We start from the raw sequence: 26770 nt of genomic DNA on the forward strand, positions 1-26770 counted from the left end.
TTTTCCCCTCCCCACCTCCCTAGAGAAAGCTCAGGTCTAAGGAGACAAGATTCATATTGGGCAAGTTTCCCCACAGGAGCCAACATCTGTTGCAACAACCCTAAAGGTACCGTTTCTAGGTCCCCTGCAATGTTAATCTACTATCACTACACTCAGGGAAGCCCAAATAAATGGCTTCTTATTAGGTATTTATAGTTCTGGTCACACGCATTTTACTAATCAGAAGCCATTTTGATCATGAGCAGTGTTGTCTTATAACACAGTGGACACTCTACCTCTAGTTCCCAGCAAAATTTTTCTTCCTTTATCCAGTTTCTGGCAAAATTTGACATTTATAGGAAAGTGTGTGCCTTAAAAATGGGCAATTACAGTAGTTTTTCCAAAAATGGGGGAAAGAGAAGGAAGAAGAGAGAAAAAGAAAATACTTGAAAAGACAGCTTAACAATATACTTACCATCATTAGCTGCACCATCTGCTAGAAATATGTAATAGCTTGTGTTTAGATCAAATCTATTCTTAACTCCAGGAAGGGTAATGTTTCTTCTGAAAGAACACTGCATAACACCATCCGCCAACCTCCAAGCCATATCCTCAAGGGTATCCTATAAACACACACAATGGGTCTTCTCAGCACTTTCCAAAGATTTGCTAAAAATAAGATATGATCAAAATCCTGCCCTGTTTTCAGTTTCCTTTCTCTAGATTATATGTGCATGTTTTGTCCGCAGTGTCATTGTTTTTCCACTTCCTCTTTGAAGAGAACAAGAAACATTTTCTCCCAGTTTATTTGTCTTTATCCCATTTGGCAAAAAGAAAAAATATTATTTTTACTTTGAGCCAGAACCCCACAATTCCTCTACCTAGGTTAGAAATTTTAGCAGATGTACTAACTCCATCTGGCCACAAGTATACAATCAAAAACACTGAAAAAAACAATTAACGAGTACTACCCTAGTGGCCAAAATGCAACACGCAACTGGGGAGAAGTTCAAGCCAGCCATGGGAGTCAACCCCATGGGAAAGCTGTGCACAGTTATGTCATTGAGTGACAGCTACTGCTCAGTCAGAGCTCATTTGCTCTGTCATTAAGTGATAGCTACTGCTCTTTCAGAGCTCATTTGCTTGTCAACTGTCCTGCAAAAAAGACACTTTTCTACCAGAAATAGCCCACCTTCAATATACATGCCAACAAAGGGCACTTAAGACAACTGTCCAAGGCATCTCCAGCCTTCGCCAAATGTGCTCCTCTTTCTCACTAGTCAAGAAATTTTGTCACTAATATCATCCTCTTCTTAGAAACCTGTCTGTAAGCTTTTGAAAGGAAGCTGATGCCCTGACCACCTTAATAAACCATAAAGTACTTTTTTATGAGATAACAACCAAAAGGATGGAAGTAACACAAGCAAGAAGTCATGTTTTCCTACAAGAGAAACTTCTGAAGTGTAGAAAAGTTTCTCAGAGATCATTACGAGAGGAGCCCTACTGGCAGGCCCCTGCTCAGGCTAGGTGTAACTGTGGGGGTTGGAGGCGATCTAGCAGCACAACCACACCAGTGATAGCCACACAGCTGGAAAGTGGGTCTCAGGGGGAGGTTCCAGAATTTTCACACCTACCCTGGAGTCCATTACAGGGTGACTTCGCCCCATTAAATGGGAAGGCTGGATGTACACAGTTTGATCTTCTTGAATACACAGATAAGCATCATCATCACCCTGAAAAACAATTGCAAATGAGAAAAAAATGTTCAAAGGAATTTCAGCATTTTATTTTCTTTTTTTGAAAAAGCACCTCAGGAAACCAAGTATTATTTGATGCTTTTAAAACATAATTTACTGAATCGTGAATGATGCTATAAATTCTAGAGAATTGGTTGTCTAATTTGCGGGTTGCAAATAATTTTGTTATAATACAAAAGCAATAGAATTTTAGTGTAAAATAATAGATTAAGACAGATATATAACATGTTTATATGTTCATAAACCCATCACTAATCGAACACCACTTTAATATTTTCATGTATATTCATCCAAACCTATTTGTATTATACCTATTTTTTCCTTCCCAAATGGGAAAATACAGAGTTCTGTTACCTTTTTTCAATTAACTTACCATAACCAATATCCCAGATATTTATTTATTTATAAATATCTATATCCTACATACTTTAATGACCAAATACACCGCATTGTACTGGATATTTTTTGGTAACTTCTAAGATGGAAGACACTGTAAAGGAATATTGCTACACAGTGTACACATTCAATAGATTTAATGCTATATAACTGAGGTAAAAATACCTGTACTCAAGGGGGAATTAGTCAGTCTACCTCTTACCTATCCTTTAGTCTCCAAGAATCCTTAACTCTGAAAGTTAGATCTTATTCTTTAAAGTGATAATCAAGCAAGGCATAGTGACTCACACCCATAATTCGAGCACTTTGGGAGGCCAAGGCAGGAGGATTTCTTGAAGCCAGGAGTTAGAGATCAGCCTAGGCAATACGGTGTGACTTCGTCCTAGAAAAAATTTTTTAAAAATCAGCCAAGCATGGTGATGCATGCCTGTGGTCCCAGCTACTCAGAAGGCTAAGGCAGGAGAATCACTTGAGCCCAGAAGGTCAAGTCTGCAGTGTGCCATGATCATGCCACTGCATACCAGTCTGGGCAACTGAGGGAGACCTTGTCTCCAAAAAATGGAAATAAAATAGAATAAAATAAAGTGATAATCAAAAAGCAGACTGTCAATTAATAGGGGAAAAAAGAATGAAAAAGAATACCAAAAAAGAAGCAGACTGTAACTTCAAAGTACATTTAAACAATGGTACAAAGGAATAATCTTGATTTTAAGCTATTGTCCATGGTTTGGTCTTTCACTTGGTTTCTCCATAAACTATCTAACAAGGTTCTTTATGTGCTTTAGTCATCCAATTCCTTAAACAAGGTCCAAGACTACCCGGTTATAACAAATCTTGCTATAAATTCTAATATTAGATTCTAACATATTTCTATACTTTCAGATTCAACTTTATTTTTAAATGTTCCACTTTTGAAAACTCTCAAGGATACACTCTTAGCAAAGCAATTATGTACTGTTACACATATTACAGTAAAATCAGAATTAGCCCAATTCAAGATAAGAAATTTGGAGCACTCATGACTTAAACCAGGAGTCAACAAACTATGGCCTGCAAATCAAATTCAACCTAAAGCTTGTTTCTATACAGCTCATACTTTAAGAATGACTTCTACATAATTAAATGATGAAAAGAAGAATATTTCATGACAAATGAAAATATATCAAACTGAAATTCAAAGTCCATGTTTCATTGGAACACAGCCACATTTATTCATATACATATCATCTATGGCTGCTTTTATACTACAACAGAGTTTAGTAGCTACAACAGAGACCATATTGCCCACAAACTCTAAAATAGTTACTATCTGGTCCTTATAGAAAACGTTTTCTGAACCCTGATTTATCTTTTATTTTTTAAAAAAGTAGAGATGGATTCTCACCCTGTTGCCCAGGCTGGTCTTGAAATCTTGGGCTTAAGCAATCCTCCTGCCTCAGCTGCCCAAAGTGATGAGATTACAGGTGTGAGCCACCATGCTGGGCCTGAACCCTGATTTAAACAATGCATGTTTTCTAGAATATCATGAATGAGACATAGAAATTCTTTTGTTACATAAAAAAAATTAATACAAATAATGATTGATTTGAGGCAAACTGAGGATAAGAAAGCAAATAAAATCAATACAAGTAGACCTCCCAAATAATGAAGAAGATGATGGGGATAGAGAGCAGGTAACTCTCAGTCCTCACTATTCCAAATGAAGAGTAAGTGAAGGTGCTACTGCAACCTCGGGCTCCAGGCAGTTCTAGAAACCTCAAGTTTGAAAGCATAAAAGTACACCATATAAGAACTTCCACCAAATCCCTGGGTTTTACTGAAGCTCTCTCCCCAGTTTCCCCTCTCAAGTCAAGCATTTAGAGAGCATCCTATGAGAAAATATTACGCTGGACACTGTGGGAGAAACAAAGATGACTTTATTATAAGAACATGGCTCTTACAACCTAAAGCTATGTTTTAATGAGGCAGACAGATGGATAAAGTGACACAAAAAGACAAATTACGTATGGCCAGAGAATTGAAAATGGCTTACCAGAAGAGAGAGTAATTAAGCAGACCTTAGAAGATAAAACGTATTTATAGGAGGACAAGGTAAAGATGAGATTAAAGGAAAGGTTTTCCAAGTTGAAGAACTTCTAGGACCAATGATATAGAAATATGAACATTTTAAGAAACAGCTAGTTTTCCTAGTTAAAATATGTAAAGGATAAAAAGAGAGCTCTAAGGCTGAAAATTCCAGAAGTATTCCCAAAGTAGTGAGCACCATGCTTTAAGAAAAAGAATAGTTTTTCTATAATTACTGAAGTTTTGCCAAAGGTTTGGGGGATATTTTTGAGACAATTTTTTTTCTTTTTCTTTTTCTTTTTTTTTTTCTTTTTTTTGTCACCCAGGCTGGAATGCAGTGGTGCAAATACAGCTTACTGCCGCTTTGACCTCCTGGGATCAAGTGATCCTCCCACCTCAGCCTCCCAAGTATCTGGGACCACAGGTGCATGCCACCACACCCAGCTAATTTTTTATGAATTTTTTGTAGAGATGAGGGTCTTGCCATGTTGCCCAGGCTCATCTTGAATTCCTGGGCTCAAGCAATCCTCCCACCACAGTCTCCCAAAGTGCTGGGATTATAGGCATGAGCCGCCGTAACCAGCCAAGACGATCTTACATGTGGCTTGGGAAGAAAATTCCAATGGCTGTATGAAGGATGAAATGGAAGAGGAAATCATGGGAGCAAGGGGACTAATGACAGGTTACTAGAGCAGTCCAGGAAACAGACAGTAAAGCTACAAGCCAAGTCAGAGATAGTGACAATGCAATAAAGAGAATGAAAGAGGTATGTCAAAGATAGAATCAGAAGTACCTGGGAGATCAGTAGCAGTGAACATATTAGCGCCCAAATCTTGATTTCTAGATACTATTCCTACTAAAAGGAAATAAAGTCCTTTTGAGAAATGATGAAATGTATGAAAGTATGAATGGAGAACATTTTGTTACACCAGAAACAAAGATACACTCAAAAGTGGTAGAGACACATCAAAAGGGCACAGAAGCCTGCTTGAAAGGGCTCCCATCGGCCACATTTGGGTCAATATGACCCTCTAAAAGAATGAATGGTGGTAACAAACTACAACACAATGGACAAAAGAAACCCATTAGTCCATAGTGTTACTAAAAAAGGGAAGGGTAAGTGCAGAGAAAAAAAACCTCGTATTTTCATAAAAATGTCAGCTTATAAGTTAGAATATCAACATTTTGCAACCACAAATGTAACAACTGATTCATACGAGAAACATCAATAAATGAAAAAACCTAGTTACAGGCTATTGGGGAACAGAATATTCATACAGACTCAAAGTATCATCCCACATATTACTTATTACAAAAAGAAAATAGACTTCATGATACAGAAATCTGACAGACACCAGTGATCAAACATAGTATCATCAATAATAGAACAATTGGACATTATGAAACTTTCGAAATAATGCACTGATGTGGAAATAATATCCCGTATGTTGCATTTGTGCCAAAAGTCTTAACACAAATCTATTATATAAATTGTAGAATATTCTACAAATAACTGGCCTGAATTTAATTTATAAAAAGGAAAAAGGATAAAATAACTGTTCTGAAGTAAAGGAGATCCAAGAGATATAACAACTAAATGTCCTGAGTAATAACTGATTGGATCCTGAATAAGAAATATTTTTAAAAAACAAAGGACTTTATTGGGACAACTGGGAAAATTGGAATACAGATTGTATGTTACATAAAATTATTATATCATTATTAAATTTTCTTAATGTGATAAAAATATTGCAGTAATTGTAGAATGCCCACGTTCTTAGGAGACACATGTTGAAAACCTTAGAGATGAAATGTCATGATTATCTATAATTTACTTTCAAACAATTCAAGAAAAAATATGTATTTACATACACCACATAAATCAACTGAGATAGACAGAAATAGACAAAGTGGCAAATCTAGGTGAAGGGCTTATGGGTGTTCATTGTACTATCTTTTTAACTTTTATTGAGGTTTAAAACTTTTCAAAACAAAAAGTTGGAAATGGCAGGAGGAAGGACCTGAGAGATGGATGAAAGGAAGGAATCCAAGTCACAACCAACATTTCTTTAAATACCAAAGAAGATGCTGGCAGCAGTAAATGAGGTGTTTATCAATTGCCTAGGACAGACCCAACAAGAAGCAAGCCATCAACAATGGTAGCTGTTTTCCTGACATTGCTGATCACCAAGAATGGGGAAGATAAGGAGACATCAGGAGGCATAATAAAAAGTTCAGTCTTTTAGATGTTGCTTTGTGCTGTCCAGGAACACACATCTGGATGAGACCAGCCTGCAGCTGGAAATCACAGTCTGGAGTACAAGGGACTTCAGGATTGGGGACATCCTGGAATTGGGGCATGCAGAGATCATGTATGGAGTAAGATGATAAAGCACAGTAGAAGGAGAAGGAAGGAAGCTAATAATGTGCATATTTGATAGACTTTACATTATTTAACAAAATATCTCAAATTGGAAAGAGGCATGTACAGTACATCTTCAATTAAAGTCATAGGTAAGTTCTTGAAAAGTGTGACTTTAAGTAAAACAACATACAACATGGCCAATATTTTTTTCTTCATCAATGTCATAACAAAACGATATTGAAGGAAATGATATTATTCAAGGGACTGCTGTATGTAGCCTCACTTGAAGTCAGAGGCTCCAAGAACCTATTGACGACATTAAGTACGGACTTATTGTACTCGGAAATTCGGTTAAAATTCACACATTAGCAAGTCATTATTATCAGAAATAGGGTAAATTACACATTTTGATTTTAGTGATGAGGTCTACCATACCAAAATAATTGCTAACATAAATTTACAAGCCAAACTGAAAACGGGTATAATTTGGGTTATCGAATGAGTATTCGTGACATCAGATACTTTCAGTATTTAAATTTACATTATACACTCCAAAAAAATAGCAGGTCACAAAAATACCTGAAAGTTTCAAAAGTAACAACCAAAAATAGAAATAACCACTTTAAAAATATATTTTGAGGATGATTCATTTCCCCCAAGTTAGGCAAACAGGTGTACAGATTATTTTAATCATTAAACAGGATTGCTCTGTAAATCAACTGCACCTGCATAATTAAGTCTTTTTTGTAAACATTTTTGATGAGTACTATACTGGAAACAGATAAGATTTCTAAATAAGATAAATATATCTTGAATTAGAGATAAATGCTTTTGTGCCATCAATGCCTACAATTTAGAACAGAATAACTGACCTACCTGTGGGCCACTCATTACCACACCGAATGCAGCAACAGTCTTTCCTTCTTGCTTACAGGTTTTATGTAACCAGTAAAATGAAATGTATCCAGATACTATGGCATGAATTTTGGCTATAAAGTGACTGGAATAAGTTGGGTGTTTGGTTTTTTTTTTTTTTTTTTTTTTTTTTAAGTGACTACAGCATATATCTAAATGAGTGCTATAACTCAGAGATGAACCTTAATTAAAATATACATTCATTCAACAGGTTAATCCTTTTTGGACTCATTTTCAGAATTTCCTTTCTAGCCAATTTTATCACATTCACATGACAGCAGCACTACCACCACCTATCATTATTGCTTTATAGTCACATTTTATTTTTAACTCAACCTCATTCACCTTATATACTAAACGTAGTTCATTTTTACCAACACTAAGAATATCCAAAAGAACATGCTACAGGTCTGATGGCAATCACAAAAGGAAGTGGGGAAAATGTTTTGAACAATCACCGCATCAGCTGAGCAAGTATAAAATTTCCTACACAAGCAACTTCGAAGGGGAAGAATTCATTATTTCTTATATGTTATTTTTTTAAGTACATGATATCTTTTGTATCTCATAGACTTAAGGTATATCTTTTGTTGAATGAAAGAGGATGGCAAGTGCATTCTAGAGGTGTCTAGTGAAATATGTAGGTCATACATACATCCTGAAATGGTATCCTATTAAAGAAAGTTAGTTACATCCAGCATCCTACAATACTTGCAAACACTGCTCCAGGACCAATGTGATCAAGTGCATTTTCAGAATAAGCATTAGTTCTTCCATTATAGCCATGTCAGAGTTCCTTTTCTTTTTCTGAAATATGATTCCCTAAAGAAGTGGTGTTAAGTTTAAATCCTGATAAGAAGAAAACCCTCAGGACAAGCCCCCTTGCCTGTGCTAATAAGGGGCTTTCTCCATTTCTGGTCATCCCTATGCCCCAGGCCCACTCTGCTTGAACAGGACTTATACGTGTCCTGGCCACAACACTCTTCCTGCTCCCTAGGAAACCAAGGTGCTTATGCGGGCCTCTGCTCTCCCACACCACAGCACAAGGCTGCCACCTACAGAATCACTGAATCCACTGCAGCACTACCCAGGGTGAGTGAGAATCAGCTTAAAATAGATGCTGCCTTCTGCTGATTTGACAAAGGAGCCTACTGTAATACATGCCGCCTGGATATACAAGTTTAATTCTCTGTTTAGGAGATGCACTGATGACTACTAAAATAGGACACCAAGAGCAGGAACACATGCTTTAGTTCTGGCCACTTGAATAAATAATTCTAGTTTGAAAAGCATTATAAAAAACATGACATTTTGCGTAGAACAACTTTTCTTAACTGTATTTCCTGCTTTATCGCAAAGAGATAGACATATAAAATAGCAAATACACTGGAAATAAAATGATCTTCCTAACTTTCCTTAGGACAGCCTGTTCTTGGAAGTAATTGTCAAACTGTTAAAATCATACAGTACTCAAAGCTGTTTAACTTAGAATCTGTTCTAAGTTCGTTTCTCCTTTCTTATTCCACCCTTACGTATGATCATTTGACCCTGGAATAAACAGCTTCAGTGATTCTCCTTTTGGTTTTTGGGGGGTTCTTTTGGATTTTTTTTTTTTTTTTTTTTTTTTGAGATGGAGTCTCGCTCTGTCACCCAGGCTGGAGTGCAGTGGTGCAATTTTGGCTCACTGCAACCTCTGCCTCCCAGGTTCAAGTGATTCTCCTGCCTCAGCCTCCCAAGCAGCTGGGATTACAGGCACCCGCCATGACGCCTGGCTAATTTTTGTATTTTTAGTAGAGATGGGGTTTCACCATCTCAGCCAGGCTGGTCTTGAACTCCTGACCTCGCAATCCACCCTCCTCGGCCTCCCAAAGTGCTGGGATTACAGGCATGAGCCACCGCACCCAGCCGTGATTCTCCTTTTGTTACCACTTATGTGAGAGGTACCAACCATCCATTGGTCATGAGACAATGCAAAGGATAAATAGCCTTTACTGGGGCCACTCATTTCAACCATCACCGATTGGTCATCTCTTGTGAAGGATAAGAAGACACAGGAAGCCTCCTTCTCTGGGTCACAGTTCAAAGGACTCCTAATACAGAACTTCTTGTTCCCACAATCTGAGGCACTGAACTAGAAAAATGACAGAGGGAAAAAAAATTTAATTATCAAACAAGCAGTTCATTGGCAATGACAGAAGAATAACTACCTTCAAGTACGGGTAGCTCCCAAATTAATGAGAATACCTTTCCATAATAAGCATTCAAATAAGGAAACAAAAGACACATCCCAAATTAAAAATGATCGGAGCAGTAGTTAGGTTATGAACTTTTAAACTTAATTAATTTTAATTAAAATTTGGAAAACATACACTTGTTGGACTGTAATTGTTCAAGACTATTAAAGCTCCTGTAATACACAAAACATTTCACATTAAGTATGTTTTGGAGCAAAGTTTCTGATAAGTTTTGAGAAATTTTTGAGGTAGTATTTCAGTCCCTAAGACTTAAATGACACTAACATTCCTGCCTAAATGGTATCCTCTAATTCTCAGAGATGAAGTTTTAAAAAGCAACAAACAAATCTTAGCAAGTTATTATATTTAGATTGTGGATTCTGCTTCTAGAATTCAGATTCAAATTTCATACTAAAATGATATAAGAAAAAAATGGTTGCCCCAATTTACCAGCATTCCAAATAACCGTAGTGATTTATTAGGGGAGAAATTAGCAACAATCAGATGACTTAATCCAGAGCTTCTTGATTAGGAATATAAGACAAAGAGTCTTAGGAAAAAACAAACAGCTGTATAATCTGATAAATGAGCAGACTTTGTTCGAATGAGCTGTGACAGTAAATTTCAGAAGAGATCTAAACATTATATAACTAGAGTTCATGGAAATGTAAAGCCAGATCATACTAGGGTGAAGAGAACAAGCCACTGGGAACTAAGAAACTTGGACTTTGATCTCTGCTCTCCCCTTCCCTACATCATGTTTGCCAAAGGATTTGTTCTGTCAGGATCCCTGAACCTTCATCTACACAACAGGAAAACTGTAAGAAATAGATCCTAAGGTATCTTCCAGCTCTAAACATGCTATAATCCTTGGACTCTGAATGAACTTCCCTATAATTAGAGATTATAAACATGGCACAAAGACACAATAAATGCTCCAACAAGAGCTTTTTATTGAATATATGGAAAGATAACAATAATGTCAACCGATTCCTACTGGGAAGCTCAGGTCCAAACTGACTGTATTTCTCTAAAACAGCTTTTAATTAAATAAAGCATTACGCCTAAACTGAGAGCTAGTACAAATAACAGATCTAATTGCACGGTCAAACAAAAGTACAACAATCATAATAATGTAATTAAACATAGTGCTCATATGCTATAAGATGTTGAAGAGAAGAAAAACAAAATAAGGAGCAAAGCGCATTACTTTGTCTTCCCTATGCGAATAAAAAGGTACAAAAGGATAATAAAAAGAAAGAGAAGGTAAAGGAACTAATGTTTACCGAATATCTATTAAATGCAAGACACAGTTATAGAAAACGTGCATTCATTATTTTGTTTAATTCTTACAGTGATATTAAGAGCTAAATATTATCATGCCTCTTTCTATAGGTGAGGAAACTGAGACTGAAAATTAAGTAATTTGCCCAAAGACACACAAAAATTAAGCAAGTCAGTATTTAGGCCCACGTTTGTTCTTTCAACTGAAACAACCTGCTTCAACACGTTTTTTTGTTTGTTTGTTTGTTTTTTGTTGTATCCACTTCTGAATTAAGAAGTCTAACTTATCAGAATTTCCTGCAGTAAAATCCTTCTTCCTAATGTTTCAAATATGCATAACACTTTCCAAGATATTTCTTGTCAATCATAAATCTTTCAAATCGGAGGGCCTAGATGAAATTATAACTGATGAATTTACAAGAGATTTTCTGTTGTTCAGCATATACAATTCCCTAGGACTCTTTGACCTTAATGAAATGAGATCTAAGAGTTATATCACTACTTTAAGAATCTCCTCCAAATCTTGTCTAAATTTAACTTAAGCTCTTTGTTTGATATCTGGCTGTGTTTAAAAGAAAGAAAAAAAAAAAGAAAGAAAGAAAAAACTATTGCTTCATCAGAGTTATTTTCAAATGAAAACATATCCACTACCAGTAGAGACTACAGGTGAATGTCATGACCACACCTTGAACATGCAGGGTCTTGCTTTCCTTTCATTCTAACCTATAAGTCATAAGGTTGCAATGAAGGCTTCCTTCAGATTCCTACAGAGGATCCAAAAACGTGCTACCACTATGCAGCACAGCTACTTCTCTGCACACTTCACCACACAAAGCACACAGAACCACAATTTCCAACCACAAATTTACCTCTTTGCTCACATAGAGAAAACTAAGTACAGCACTTTACTCCTATGTAATGTCTTACTTTGTTTACCTTCTCTTCTGTATTTTATAACATATGGACATTATATTTGGCTATATATTATCCAGATTGCATTTAATGAAGCTATAAAAATGTTACTTAAGCTGGGCACAGTGGTTTACACCTGCAATCCTAAGCACTTTGTGACTCCAAGGTAGGAGGATCACTTGAGTTCAGGAGTTTGAGACCAGCCTGGGCAACATGGTGAAACCCCATCTCTACAGAGAAAATAAAATTGTTACTTACTGGTTTGGTTAAGTGGGAAGCTGGAGGTAATGTTGGCAAAGGTACTATTGTAGCTTTAGGTGTTGTGAAAGGAAATGCGTTTGGTTGTGAAATTATAGGACCAGGAATCTTCACCCAGTAGACTTTGTACTTCTCAACAACTGTGACTCTGAAATGCAATACCAGTGAGATTAGAACCTTCATTGTGTCCTGTCACAATCAGATCAAAACATTAAAGGAAAAAAAAAGAGAGACTAAACTAGAAAAACATGACTTACTACCTAACAGGACTATTAATTTTGTCTGAGGCAAATCTCTAACCACTCTCTCCCACCCCATCACTTGATGAATTTGTATTGCTTTCTCTCCCTCTGTCCCTCTTTTCTTACTTGTCTGTTTTGGGGGCATATTCCAATAGCCATGATGTCAGACCCAGGGACAAAACTGCACAGATTTCTATTTCCTGGCATATGAAGAACATATTACTACTCATTTCAGAGTGCAGTATTCAATTCTTCCAAAGGGCATGTGTAGCAAGCAACTATAGCAAGAAGCTGTGATAGAGGCTGCATTGGTAACCATCAGCTTTCACTGGGGTCACATCCCCTTTTTCACATTCCACCTAACATACCAGAGCAGAGTTGTGCTACTGTGTGTTGGGGGACCTACGCACAAAGTGAAGAAAACAGATATGTCAGGATAGCAATCCTTCCCTTAAAATATATGTCCATATCACCACTCAGGAATCATTACAAGGCATTATAACATTCCATTTCCCCTTGTATGTGGGATAAGGAAGAAGTACTGTTTTAATTCTACTGAGTTTCATAATTCTGAGAGGCATGCAGTCTTTTCTGAGAGTCTAATCTGCAAGTTGTAACACTGCAAAAGAATCATCCAAATTTCAGGACTTCCATTTGTATTCTCATGCTAATACAGGAGCAAGTCTAAAAGTAGTATTATATAACATAAAGACCCAAGTATTAATTGAAAGCTCTTATTAGGATTAAGGCCTTGCAAGACTTCATTCACTCAACAAATGTCTATTAAGTGCCTATTTGGTGCCAGGTCCTGTGCTAGGTGCTAGGTATACACTGGTAAAAAGCAAAACAAACTCCTACATCAGGAAGGTGGTGTTATTACCATACCAAAGCTCTCCTACATGGATGAATGCCCAATAGGTACAGAAAATGATACAGACTAATTATGGTTTCAGTTATACTAGTAGTTACAGAATTATAAACTCTTTTTCTTTTTCTTTTTTTAGAGATGGGGTTTCACCTCATTGACCCATGCCAGTCTCAAAGCCCTGGGCTCAAGTGATCCACCACCTTGGCCTCCCAAAGTGCTGGGATTATAGGCATAAGCCACCATGACTTGCCCAGAATTATAAACTGTTATACTCACAGAAACTGTGTGTGATTTGGAGCACTGCTTGGAGCATTCCAGTAGACTTTAACTTCTGTTTTTTTAGATGCACTTCTGTGACTCACAGCTGATCCCTGAAATAAAAGGGAAAAGAGCTACCATTCAGTCACTCTATAGCCCAGCATGGGTGGAACTTCTATCATTTTGCAAAGTAATTTATCGTTGCATGACATAAGCATTCTGGTGAAGACTATTTTATTTAGAAGAAGGACTCGGCTGGGCGTGGTGGCTCACGCCTGTAATCCCAGCACTTTGGGAGGCTGAGGAGGGTGGATCACGAGGTCAGTAGATCGAGACCATCCTGGCTAACACGATGAAACCCCATCTCTACTAAAAATAAAAAAATTAGCCAGGCATGGTGGTGGGTGCTTATAGTCCCAGCTACTTGGGAGGCTAAGGCAGGAGAATGGTGTGAACCCGGGAGGCAGAGCTTGCAGTGAGCAGAGACTGCACCACTGCACTCCAGCCTGGGTGACAGAGCGAGACTCCATCTCAAAAAAAAGAAAAAGAAGGATTCAGGCACTCTATAAATGAAATGTTGATTGGTTGATAACATATTAGCAGCTGGCTCTGTGAATAAATGCGAGTCAAGAGAAATCTAAGAAGTGAAAAGAGCTGTGAACACTGCTAGTACGTTAACACTAGATAGAGCTTGCCCATTGTTTCATGCACATTATAAATTTATATCTCTTCCATTAATAGACACAAATAGAATACAGAAGATTCGTTGAAAGAGAAAAACTTCCTGCCTTCAAATACATAGCATGATATTTTAGTAATTCCTTTCTCTTGAACAATCTTGTTTCCCACTTTCATGCACCTGGCCAACCCCTACTCATTCTTTGAGGCCTCACTTGAAGATCACCTGCTCCAAGAAGCTCCCTCCCAGTTCCTTCCAGGCTGTGTGTGGCTCCCTCTGCTATGCTTCCCACTCACTGTGTATGCTTCTAACCAAAGTTATCACACAGTTCAACTTATGTGTTCATAGATGTGCTTACATGTAAGGTAAGGAGTTCTTCAAGGAACAAGAGTAAGTCTTGTCCATCACCTATCCCTCCCATTCAGGACCATTTTTGGTATGATAAATAAATGAATGAATGAATGAAAAAAATTAGACTCCTGTCATACTCTAGATCTCTGTCTTCAATATTAAAACCCCTCAAAAATTAATATAATAAGAGCCAATATTAATATAAAACATTACAAGCTATAAATTCTTCAAACTACTTTACCTTTTATAGAGTGCTGATGTGTAAAAACATATTGCAAGTAAAATTAAGGAAAAAGTCTGATTGTTGTGAATCTATTTGGATGTTTACAATACATGGTTAATGTCATTTATCTTGCAACCACCACCTTATAGTGCAAAGACCCCCCCAAAAAACTGACAGAGAACAATTTCAAGCTACAGTTGACCCTTGAACAACACAGGTTTGAACTGCATAGGTCCACTTATATGCAGATTTTTTTTTCAATAAATATATTAGAAAAATGTTTGAAGGTTTCCAACAATTTGAAAAAGCTCAGACAAACTGCATAGGCTAGAAATATTGAAAAAATTAAAAAGTTAGGTATGCCTTGAATGCACAAAATATGTAGGTATTAGTCTATTTTATCATTTACTACCATAAAATATACACACACCTATTACAAAAAGTTAAAATTTATCAAAACAAACACACACAAACAGACCGCACATGTGCCATTCATAGTCCAGAGACATACAAACAAATGTAAAACTGCAGTATTAAATCATAACTGCATAAAATTAACAGTAGTTGGGACTACAAGCACATGCCACCTCGCCCAGCTAATTTTTGTTTTTTTTTGTAGAGATGGGGTTTTGTCATGTTTCCCAGTCTGGTCTCAAACTCCTGAGCTCAAGTAATCCACCAGCCTCAGCCTCCCAAAGTGCTGGGATTAGAGGTATGAGCCACTGCACCCAGCTTTTATTGTGTTTTGTGCACTACTATAAACCTTGAATAACACCATGGGACCCATACGAAGTGCCACTAGTAATGCGGTAAGTGTTCCCAAGAAGCAGAGAAAACTCATGACATTACAAGAAAAAGTTGAATTGCTTGATATATACTGTAGATTAAGGTCTGCTGCTGCAGTTGCCTGCCATATCAAGATAAATGAATCCAGTATAAGAATCACTGTAAAAAAAAGAAAAGAAAAGAAAATTCGTGAAGCTGTCACTGCAGCTATGCCAACAGATGCAAAACCCTCACACTTTTTGTAAAAGACCTTTTCATCTCACATCGGAAATGCAGCTTTTATGCAGGTGTAAGAATTGCTATATGAAGGGGATACTTATAGACTAATATTATTCAAGAGAAAACAAAGTCATTATATGACAACTTAAAGCAAAAGGAAGGTGAAGGGTCTAAAGCTGGAGAATTTAATGCCAGCAAAGCATAGTTTGATAATTTTAGGAAAAAAGTTTGGCTTTTAAAATGTCAAGATAACAAGAGAAGCAGCTTTTATTGACCAAGAGGCAGCAGGCAAGTTCCCAGGCATCATTAAGAAAACCATTGATGATACCATCCTGGCTAACACAGTGAAACCCTGTCTCTACTAAAAATACAAAAGGCCAGGCACAGTGGCTCATGCCTGTAATTCCAGCACTTTGGGAGACCGAGTGGGCGGATCACCTGAGGTCAGGAGTTCAAGACCAGCCTGATCAACATGGAGAAACCCCGTCTCTACTAAAAATACAAAATTAGCCAGGCGTGGTGGCACATGCCTATAATCCGAGCTACTCAGGAGGCTGAGGCAGGAGAATCGCTTAAACCCAGTAAGCGGAGGTTGTGGTGAGCCAAGATCCCACCATTGCACTCCAGCCTGGGCAACAAGAGTGAAACTCCATCCAAAAATAATAATAATGATACAAAAAATTAGCCAGGCATGGTGGCGAGCACCTGTAGTCCCAGCTACTCGAGGCTGAGGCAGGAGAATGGTGTAAACCCGGGAAGTGAAGCTTGCAGTGAGCTGAGATCGTGCCACTGCACTCCAGCATGGGCGACAGAGCAAGACTCCATCTCAAAAAACAAAAAAAAAAAAAAGAAAGAAAATCTTTGAGGAGAAAGTGTATCTGCTTGAACAGGTTTTTAGTGCAGACAAAAGTGCCCTATTTTGGAAATAAATGCCACAAAGGGCACTTATTAGTAAAGAAAAGAAGTCAGCACCAGAATTTAAGGCAAGAAAGAGCAGGCTATCTTTACTGTTTTGTGCAAATGCAGTCAGTTTATGATCAGGACTACTCTTACCTATAAAGCCGCTAGCTGCTAATCCCCGAGCCTTGAAGGGAAAAGATAAACGTCAGCTGCCAGTGTCTTGGTTGTAACTCTAAGAAGTACTGGACAATGAGAAACCTCTGTCTGGATTGGCTCCGTGGACGTTTCACCTCTGAAGACAAGAAGCACCTTGCCTTAAAAGACTGTCTTTTAAAGGTTCTTTTGGCCGGGCATGGTGGGTCATGTATGTAATCCTAGTGCTTTGGGAGGCTGAGGCGGGTGGATCACTTGAGGTGAGGAGTCCAAGACCAGCCTGGCCATGATGGTAGAATGATGAAACCCCATTTCTACCAAAAATACAAAAATTAGCCATGCACGGTGGTGGGTGCCTATAATCCCAGCTACTCAGGAGGCTGAGGCAGGAGAATCACTTGAACCCAGAAGGCAAAGCCTGCAGTGAGCTGAGATCGTGCCACTGCACTCCAGCCTGGATGACAGAGCGAGACTCTGCCTCAAAATAAATAAATAAATAAATAAAGGTTCTATTGATATTTGATATAGTTTAGATATTTGTCCCCACCCAACTCTCATGTTAAATTGCAATCCCCAATGTTGCAGGTGGGAACTGGTGGGAGGTGTCTGGGTCAGGAGAGCAGATTCCTCATGGCTTGGTGCTGTTCCTCAGGATAGTGAGCAAGATCTGGTTGTTGTAAGATGTGGCACCTCCCCCCACCTCCACCAACTCTCTCTCTTGCTCTTGCTTTCACCATGTGAAGTGCCTGCTCCCGCTTCAGCTTCTGCCGTGAGTAAAAGGCCACGAGGCCTCCCTAAGGCCTCCCCAGAAGCTGAGCAGATGCCAGTGCCATGCTTGTACAGCCTGCAGAACAGTGAGCCAATTAAGTCTCTTTCCTTATTAAATTACCTAGTCTTAGACACTTCTTTTAGCAACACAGGAACAGCCTAATACAATATTAGACAATGCCACTGCTACCCAGAACCCCATGAGCTCATCACCGAAGCCACTGAAGTGGCCTCCTTGCCTCCAAATACAATGTTTCTAACTCAGTCTCTAGCTCAGGAAGTCTTAAGGACATTTAAGGCTCTTTACACACAGTACTCAATGGAAAGGACTGTCAATGCTATGGAAGAGAATGCTGATAGAACATCATGAAAGTCTGGAAGGATTACACTATTGAAGACACTATCATTGTTACAGAAAAAGCCAGGAGAGCCATCAAGCCCAAAACAATAAATTCCTGCTGGAGAAACACTGTATGTAGATTTTGTGCCTGACTTTAAAAGACTTACAGAGCCAATTAAGGAATCTAAAAGGGACTGTGGATATGGCAAAAAAGGTGGGGGATGGAGGGTTTCAAGATATGAATCTTCGAGAAATTCAAGAGCTAATAGACACCACAACAGAAGAATTAACAGAAGACAACTTGATGGTGAGTGTTTCCAAACCAGTGCCAGATGACAATGAGGACTATGGAGAAGAAGCAGTCCCAGAAAACAAACTGACATTAGACCACCTGGCAGAAGGGTTCAAATTATTCAACACTGATTTTGCCTTCTTCTACAACATGGACCCTCCTATGATATAGCACTGAAACTAAAGCAAAGCAGGGAAGAATTGGTACCATATAAAAACATTTTTAAGAAAATGAAAAAACAAGTCAGACAGAAATTACAATGTATTTCCATAAAGTTACACCAGTGTGGCGCCTCTCCTGCCTCCCCTTTCACCTCCTCTACCCACCCCAAGACAGCAAGACCAGCGCCTCCTCTTTCTTCTCCTCTTCAGCCTATTCAACATGAAGGCAATGAGAATAAAAACCTTTATGATGATCCACTTCCATTTAATGAATAGTAAATATATTTTCTCTTATTTTCTTAATAAGATTTATCTCTTGTCTAGCTTACTTTATTGTAAGAATACAGCGTATAACACATATAAATACAAAATACGTGTTAATCAACTATTTGTTATCAGTAAGGCTTCTGGTCAACAATAGGCTATTTGTAGTTAAGTTTGGGGGGAGTCAAAAGCTATACACAGAATTCCAATTTCCCCAGGGGTGGGGTCGGCACCTGTAACCTCTACCTTGTTCAAGGATCAACTCTAAACACAAACCTGTATATCTTCACAAGTCAAAAGTTGTGACACTTCACTGTCAATCAACGTGAAGGAGCCAACAGGAGGGCCATTCAGATCCTCAGCATTACGCGCTTCTAGGAGAAAGCCCTTAAATGGATGCCCTGACAAAGTAACTGAGAAAAAGACAAAAGGATTGGTTAAAAAGCTTAGCAATATCAAAAAGAAAACGTTTAGAGGTCGTACATTACAATTAGAATGAGGCGTACGTATGCAAAACTACTCCTGGAGAGAAAAGAGTCATCCTATAGGCAAAGAAGCTCTAAACTGTGTTCCATAAGATATTCACTCTGTGAGCCATTCCGCAAAGAGAAAAGAAAAATAGGTGATGGTCCAGGAGCAGTCCATAAGACTAAGTTAGTTTATACCTATTGGGTACTATGCTTATCACCTGAGTGATGAAATAATCTGTACACCAAACCCTTGTGACATGAAATTTACCTATAAACAAACCTGCACATGTACCCCTGAACCCAAAATAAAAGTTTAAAAAAAAACGTTTACTTGACCTCATTAGAGGAAAACACATGAGGTGTTTTCTTTTGAATTCCAGTATTTAATACAGTGTCTGGCTCATAGTGACACTCAATAAATTCTTACTGAATTTAAAAAAAAAAGAAAAACACTAGATGAAAGTAAATACTTGTTTCTTTGCTGCAAATGTCTTAGGGTATTTAATATCCTACTGTACAGTGTGAACTCTAAGGTATATTATACATCACACAGAATATTCCAAACTTACTTTTCTATATACTCTCTATGTAACAGAGTACCTATCAACATTTTGCATTTCTAGAGATGCAAAAAATAAAGTTTGCAAAATGCTGTTACAGATTTACCTTTAATAATCAGCCGACATTTTACCAGAGAAATTAGAGAATTATTCTTAAAATTATATGATGTTAAGAAGGACAAGGGTTTATATATTTTAAACAAGATAAAATAAACTTTATTTTTCTCTTCTCTTGAAGTAATAGCACAATTAATAAAAACAGTAAATAATGATAAAAACTTATTTTAAAGCCTGTTCTGGATGGGGAATACACAGACTACTTAAGTAATATAGTCATCTGGAACCAAAAATAAGAAGTATGATAGTATCTTACAAAAGAAAACAGATTTAAATGAAATAGTCAAAATCAGATAATAATAAAGATTCAATTAACAGTAAAAGAGTGAAATCCAAAATGTAAACAGTTAATCCCAGCCCAGTACCTTCAATCTGATCTCCTGGTCTGAATGTCATCTGACTCACGGAAATGTCATGAACAGGAACAGACTGTGGACTATGACCATGTTCAGGAATCATTCCATGGCATGACTGTGTTACTTTTCCATTGGGATAATTAGCCACATAACTAATGTGCAACAGAAGTATGCAGGTACCAAGAGTAAATCCAGAAACTGCCATCTCAAAAAGAAGATTAAAAGCCCATTATTGTCATATATAATTAAAGTAAAATATAAAAGCTTTTACACCACAGGACTATAATTCTAGATAACTACTTGCTTTCTGTGTTCAGCAAACCAAAACATATACTCAACATACCTGATAAAAAGAATGTGATATGTGAAGTTTCACCTGAATTTCAATCTCAGCTCTACAAATTACTGTGAGACTTTGGGCAAATCAAATCATTTAATCTTCCACTTCCTTACCTGAAAAATAAGGCAACAAAGACCCTCTTTTCAATGTTTTTTTTTTTTAATTGAGACAGAGATCTCACTCTGTTGCCCAAGCTGGAGTACAGTGGTGCAATCTCGGCTCACTGCAACCTCCATCTCCCAGGTTCAAGTGATTCTCCTGCCTCAGCCTCCCCAGTAACTGGGAATACAGGCATGCGCCACCACACCTAGCTAATTTTTGTATTTTAGTAGAGACGGAGTTACACCAAGCTGGTCTCGTACTCCTAACCTTAGGTCATTCTCCCACCTTGGCCTCCGAAAGTTCTGGGATTACAGGCATGGGACACCGTACCTGGCCCAAAGTTGTTTAAATAAAAATGAAAATATAGCTCAAACTTTGACAAGGAAGATAATAAATAATAGCTTTCATTATTATCAATTGGAAATAATAAACTAGTCAATAAAAGCAAAAGGTTTTACTCTACCTCATCCTAGAAAGCTTAAAGAACAAAGAAGAAATGTTTCTTCTGGATTTAAATATCATCACCTAAATAAATCTATGATAACACTTTTCCCAACTTCCTATTAAACTGATCACGATGACTGGATGGATAATTTAATTTGCAATACTGAAAACTGAGGATAACAGAGAACCAATTGGTAGAGATAATATTTCTACTACCTGTAGCCCAGATACTTCTGAATTAAGAAACACAATTGTCAGCCCACACAATCTTCTTCCCTCCACGGCTCCAATTTTCCTCTTACCATCTGGATAATAGAAAACCAGCTACTTTACCTCAGTCCCACCCTCTTGTAGCCCAGATGAGCCACTTTGCTTGATGCATATATTCAAAACCTGCAAATCACAGGACTCAACAAGGCGGGAGGTGATGAGCAGTGACACGTTACATGGTAGTAAATAAAGTTAACACCATGGACAGGTTGCAGATGGGAAATGCCTAAGAGGCAGTTAACTATTTATAGAAAATGAGTTTTCTATATCATATATCTGGTCATAGACAAAAATAATAGCAGCCTTAGAATCACTAGAAAAAATTATTGTTTTTTTAGTTACGTCAATCAGGAGCAAATATTTAACTGCAGCCTAACTTGCTGGAGTTTTATCAGAGTCTACTTGACCTGGAGGAGGGGAAATACCCAATTCCTGCCCACATTAGCCATCCTGTTTCACCTAAGTGGGGGAAGAACCTTGAAGCGGTTGTGAGGTTCACACTTCAGGTGCATAAGCTCACTAAAAGACTGAGGTCCATTCACGGGGCTACAGAGAACAGTTCTCCTCCTCCCACTCCTTACCACCACATTATTAAAGGCCTATTTACAGCAGTTCCTTTTACCCAATGCATCATGTCCAGTTATTAAGAACAAATTACAAGGCATACTGAAAGTCAGAAAACACAATTTGAAGAAACAGGGCAAGCCTCAGAACCAGACTTAGATACGATGGAGATGTTGGAATTATTAGACCAGGAATTTAAAACATTATGATTAAGATACTAAATGCTTTAATGGATAAAGTAGATGGCACATAGGAACAAATGCACAGAGATAGAAATTCTCAGAACCAAAAAGAAATGCTAGAGATCAAAAACACTTTAAAAGAAGTGAAGTATGGGCTTATGGGTAGACTGGACATATCTGAGATAAGAATCTCTTAGCTTGAAGATATCTTAACAGAAAAATACCAAACTGAAAAGAAAAAGAAAAAAGACTGAAAAAAAGAGAACAGATCCAAGAACTATGGAACTACAAAAGCTACAACATACATGGAATGGGAATTTCAGAAGGAGAAGAGGGAAGGAAACAGGAGAATTATTTGAAACAACAATGACTGAGAATTTCCGCCAAACTATTATCAGACACACAATACCAAGTGGCAGAAACATACACACACACACACAAAATCCTACATCTAGGTATATAGGATGGCTAATTTATATGTCAACTTGACTGGGCTGAGGGATGTTCTGATAGCTGATAAAATACTATTTCTGGAGTGTCTATGAGTGTATTTCTGAAAAAAGTTAGCATCTCAATCAGGAAACTGAGTAACAAAGATCACCTCACCAAAGTGGGTAGGTATCATCTAATCCTTTGAGGGCCTAAATGGAAAAAAAAAGCAGCGGACAAGGGAATTACTCTTTCTTCTTGATCTGAGATATCCCTCTTCTCTTGCCCTCAGACATCAAGGCTCCTGGTCCTGGGGTCTTAAAACCACAGGACTTACACCAGCAATCCTTTCCCCAACCCAAGGCCCTCAGACCTGACCAGGAGGTACACTATGGGCTGACCTGGTTCTTAGGCCTTTGGGCTTACACTGAACTACCCCAGCAGCTTTCCTGGTTCTCCAGCTTGTAGACAACAGATTTTGAGACTCGTGGGCTTTCAGAATCACAAGTCAGGTTCCATAATAAATATCTATAATAAATATAAATAAAATCTTATTTTAATCTGTCACTTTGGAAAACCGTGATTAATATGGCTTATCATTTTCAAACTACAGACATCTAAGTTTTTTTTTAAATCCTGAAAGAAGCCAGAGGAAAAAGATAGGAACAAAGATAAGAACTCTATCTGACTTTTGCTCAGAAACCACACAAGCAAGAAGAGAGTAGGGTGACATATTTAAAGTGTTGAGAGAAAAAATGGGCACCATAGAATTCTATACCCCAAAAAATTATCTCTCAAAAGTGAAGAAGAAATATGAAGACTTTCTCAGACAAACAAAAACTGAGGGAATGTGTTGCCAGTAAGACCTATCTTGCAAGAAAAGTGAAAAGAAATTCTTAAGAGGAAAGGAAAACAATAAAGGTCAGAAATTCAGATCTACATAAAGAAAGAAGCATTGGAGAAGAAATAAGTGAAGGTAAAGTAAAAACGTTTTTCTTCCACTTAATCTAACATGAAAGTTTGTTTGAAATAGTAATAGTTATAATTCTCTGTATATGCTTATGTATGCTTATTTTCATATGCTTCTATATCAGCAAAATAAATGACAAGATATAAGGGATAGTGAGATAGAGCAGGGACCTCTCTCTTAGGGACCTACCTCTCTCAGCCTTCATAGAATTAAAGAAAGGTAGGACCTTGCTCTGGACTAGACTTTGGCTTAAGGAAATGTTGTGATTGGTTTGATCTTCTATCCAGACCACTAAAACTTTCTCCATATCAACAATAAGGCTGTTTTGCCTTCTTATCATTCATATGTTCACTGGAGTAACCATTTTCTTCAAGAACTTTCTGTTTGCATTTACAACTTGGCTGACTAGAACAAGAGGCCTAATTTTCAGCCAGTCTTGGCTTTTGGCATGCCTTCCTCACTAAGCTTAATCATTTCTAGCTTTTGATTGAAAGTGAAAGATATATGACTATTCCTTTCACTTGAACACTGACAGACCATTACAGGGTTTTTTGTTTTTGTTTTTGTTTTGTTTTTTGAGACAGAGTCTGGCTCTGTCGCCCAGGCTGGGGTGCAGTGGCGCCATTTCAGGTCACTGCAAGCTCCACCTCCCGGGTTCACGCCATTCTCCTGCCTCAGCCTCCCGGGTATCTGGGACTACAGGCACCTGCCACCACGCCCGGCTAATATTTTTATATTTTTAGTAGAGATGGGGTTTCATCATGTTAGCCAGGATAGTCTCGATCTCCTGACCTCGTGATCCACTCACCTCGGCCTCCCAAAGTGCTGGGATTACAGGCGTGAGCCACCGCGCCCGGCCTATAGGGTTCTTAATTGGCCCAATTTCAATATTGCTGCGCCTCAGGGAATAGGGAGGCCTGAGGAGGAGAGAGATTGGAGAACAGCCAGTTGGTAGAGCAGTCAGAAGATACACAGTTATCAATTAAATTTGCCATCTGATACGGGTGCAGTTTGTGTCTCTACAAAACAATAGAAACATCAAAGATCACTGATCACAGATCACCATAACAGATAAAAAGTTTATAAAACTTACAAAAGTGTGGCCCAGCGTAGTGGCTCACACCTGTAATTCCAGCATTTTGGGAGGATCGCTTGAGCCCGGTAGTTCAAGATCAGCCTGGGCAATATAATGATGGCATATCATTTAATTAAAAATAAAAATAACAAATAATAAATAACAAAATAGAAATTTACCAAAATGTGACATAGAGACACAAAATGAGCACGTGCTGTTGGAAAAATGGTGCCGACAGACTTGCTCAATGAGGAGTTGCCACAAGCCTTCAATTTGTAGCCAGGCACAGGACAAGGGGGCTGGCCTCCAAACCCTGGGCTCAAAAGAACCTCACCCCTATTATCCCAACACTTTGAGAGGCTGGGGATGAAGGATCCCTTGAGTTCAGGAGTTCGAGACCAGCCTGGGCAACATGGTGAGACCTCATGTCTACAAAAAAATTTAAAAATTAGCTGGCTGTGGTGGCACATGCCTATGACCCCAGTCACTTAAGAGGCTGAGGCAGGAGGATCCTTTGAGCCCCAAAATTCAAGGTGGCAGTGAGCTATGATCACACCACTGCACTCCACCCTAGGTAATAAAGCAAGACCTCTGTCTCAATTCAAAAAAAAAAAAAAAAAGACAGGGTGCGGTGGCTCATGCCTATAATCCCAGCACTTTGGGAGGGAACGGCAGGAAGATTGCTTGAGCCCAGGATTTCGAAACCAGCCTGGCTGGGCAACATAACAAGACCCTTCTTCTTTTTCTAATAATTTTATAATTTTTTTATAATTTAATTTTTTTTAAAAAAGACAAACCTTCAATTTGTAAAAAAAAACACAATATCTGCAAAGCACAATAAAGTGAAGTGCCATAAAACAAGCTATCCCTGGCTGGGAACGGTGGCTTATGCCTGTAATCCCAGCACTTTGGGAGGCCAAGGAGGGTGGATCACGAGATCAAGAGATGGAGACCATCCTGGCTAACTGGTGAAACCCCGGGTCTACTAAACAAATACAAAAAAATTAGCTGGGCCTTGTGGGTGGGCGCCTGTAGTCCCAGCTACTCAGGAGGCTGAGGCAAGAGAATGGCGTGAACCCGGGAGGTGGAACTTACAGTGAGCCTTGATCACGCCACTGCACTCCAGCCTGGGTGACAGAGCAAGACTCTGGGAAAAAAAAAAAAAAAAGAGCTGTCCCTCTATATCACTAATCACTTTAAATGTCAGTTGTCTAAATGTAGCAATTAAAAGACAGATTGTCAAAGTGGATCAGGAAGCAGAACCTATTATACGTTTTCTACAGGACACCCACTTTAAATATAAAGACACATTTACTTTTAATAGATTAAAATGGATAGAGAAAGATATACTATGTTAACACTAATTTAAAGAAAGCAGGATTAGCTACATTAATTTCAGACAGCAGACTTCAAACCAAGGAAAGTTATCAGAGATAAAGAGAGCTTTACCTGATAATAAAAGGGTCAGTTCTCCAAGAAGACATAACAATCCTGAATGTGTATGCACCTAACAATAGAGCACCAAAATAAGTGAGGCAAAAACTAATAGAACTATATGGAGAAATAGATGAATCCACTATCAGAAATGGACAGATCCAGGCTGGGTACCGTGGCTCACGCCTATAATCCCAGCACTTTGCTAGGCCAAGGTGGGAAGAACACATGAAGCCAGGAGTTCGAGACCAGCCTGGGCAACATAATGAGACTGTCTGTAAAAACAAACAAACAAATAAATAAATAGTTGGGTGCAGTGGACTGCACAAGTAGTCTCAAATACTCAAGAGACTTAGGAGGAAGGATGACTTGAACAGAGGAGTTCAAGGTTGCAGTAAGCTTTGGTCACACCACACCACTGCACTCCTGCCTGAGCAACAGAGAGTGAGACCTTATCTCAAAGACACAGAGAGAGAGAGAAAGAAATGCACAGATCCAGAAGGCAGAAAATCATTAAGGACATGGGTGAATTCAACAACATCAGTCAACTGGATATAATGGATACCTGTAGACTATTTCATCCAACAACAGAATACACATTCTTCTCAAGCTCACATGGAATGTTCACCAAGATAGACTACATTCTGGGACATAAGATACAACTTAATAAATTTAAGAGAATAAATTTGTGGGATGCAGCAAAAGCAGTGCTTAAGGGGAAATTTACAGCATTAAACGCATATATAATTACATAAACAAATCCCTCACTAAATTAAACTACAGGAATTC

The 26770-nt window shown here is 38.2% G+C and overlaps 1 protein-coding gene across 2 annotated transcripts in view; it reads right to left on the reverse strand.

The window, feature by feature from the left end:
• Positions 1–26770, reverse strand: part of FRRS1 (ferric-chelate reductase 1) — a 55456-nt gene that overhangs the window by 20150 nt on the left and 8536 nt on the right. Inside the window, exons 2-9 of one of the 2 annotated variants that reach the window (XM_011935162.1) lie at positions 20515–20624; positions 20181–20376; positions 18945–19081; positions 13551–13645; positions 12165–12312; positions 9425–9607; positions 1614–1712; positions 455–602 (exon numbers count right to left, since the gene is read on the reverse strand). In XM_011935162.1, the coding sequence (XP_011790552.1) occupies positions 455–602; positions 1614–1712; positions 9425–9607; positions 12165–12312; positions 13551–13645; positions 18945–19081; positions 20181–20376 (1006 nt within the window). In that variant the 5' untranslated portion in view covers positions 20515–20624. The remainder of the gene's footprint in view (positions 1–454; positions 603–1613; positions 1713–9424; positions 9608–12164; positions 12313–13550; positions 13646–18944; positions 19082–20180; positions 20377–20514; positions 20625–26770) is intronic. The other variant, XM_011935163.1, reaches the window with a different exon arrangement.

The sequence above is a fragment of the Colobus angolensis genome, unplaced genomic scaffold (assembly GCF_000951035.1).
Source record: "Colobus angolensis palliatus isolate OR3802 unplaced genomic scaffold, Cang.pa_1.0 Scaffold141, whole genome shotgun sequence".
Taxonomy (NCBI): Eukaryota; Metazoa; Chordata; class Mammalia; order Primates; family Cercopithecidae; genus Colobus; species Colobus angolensis.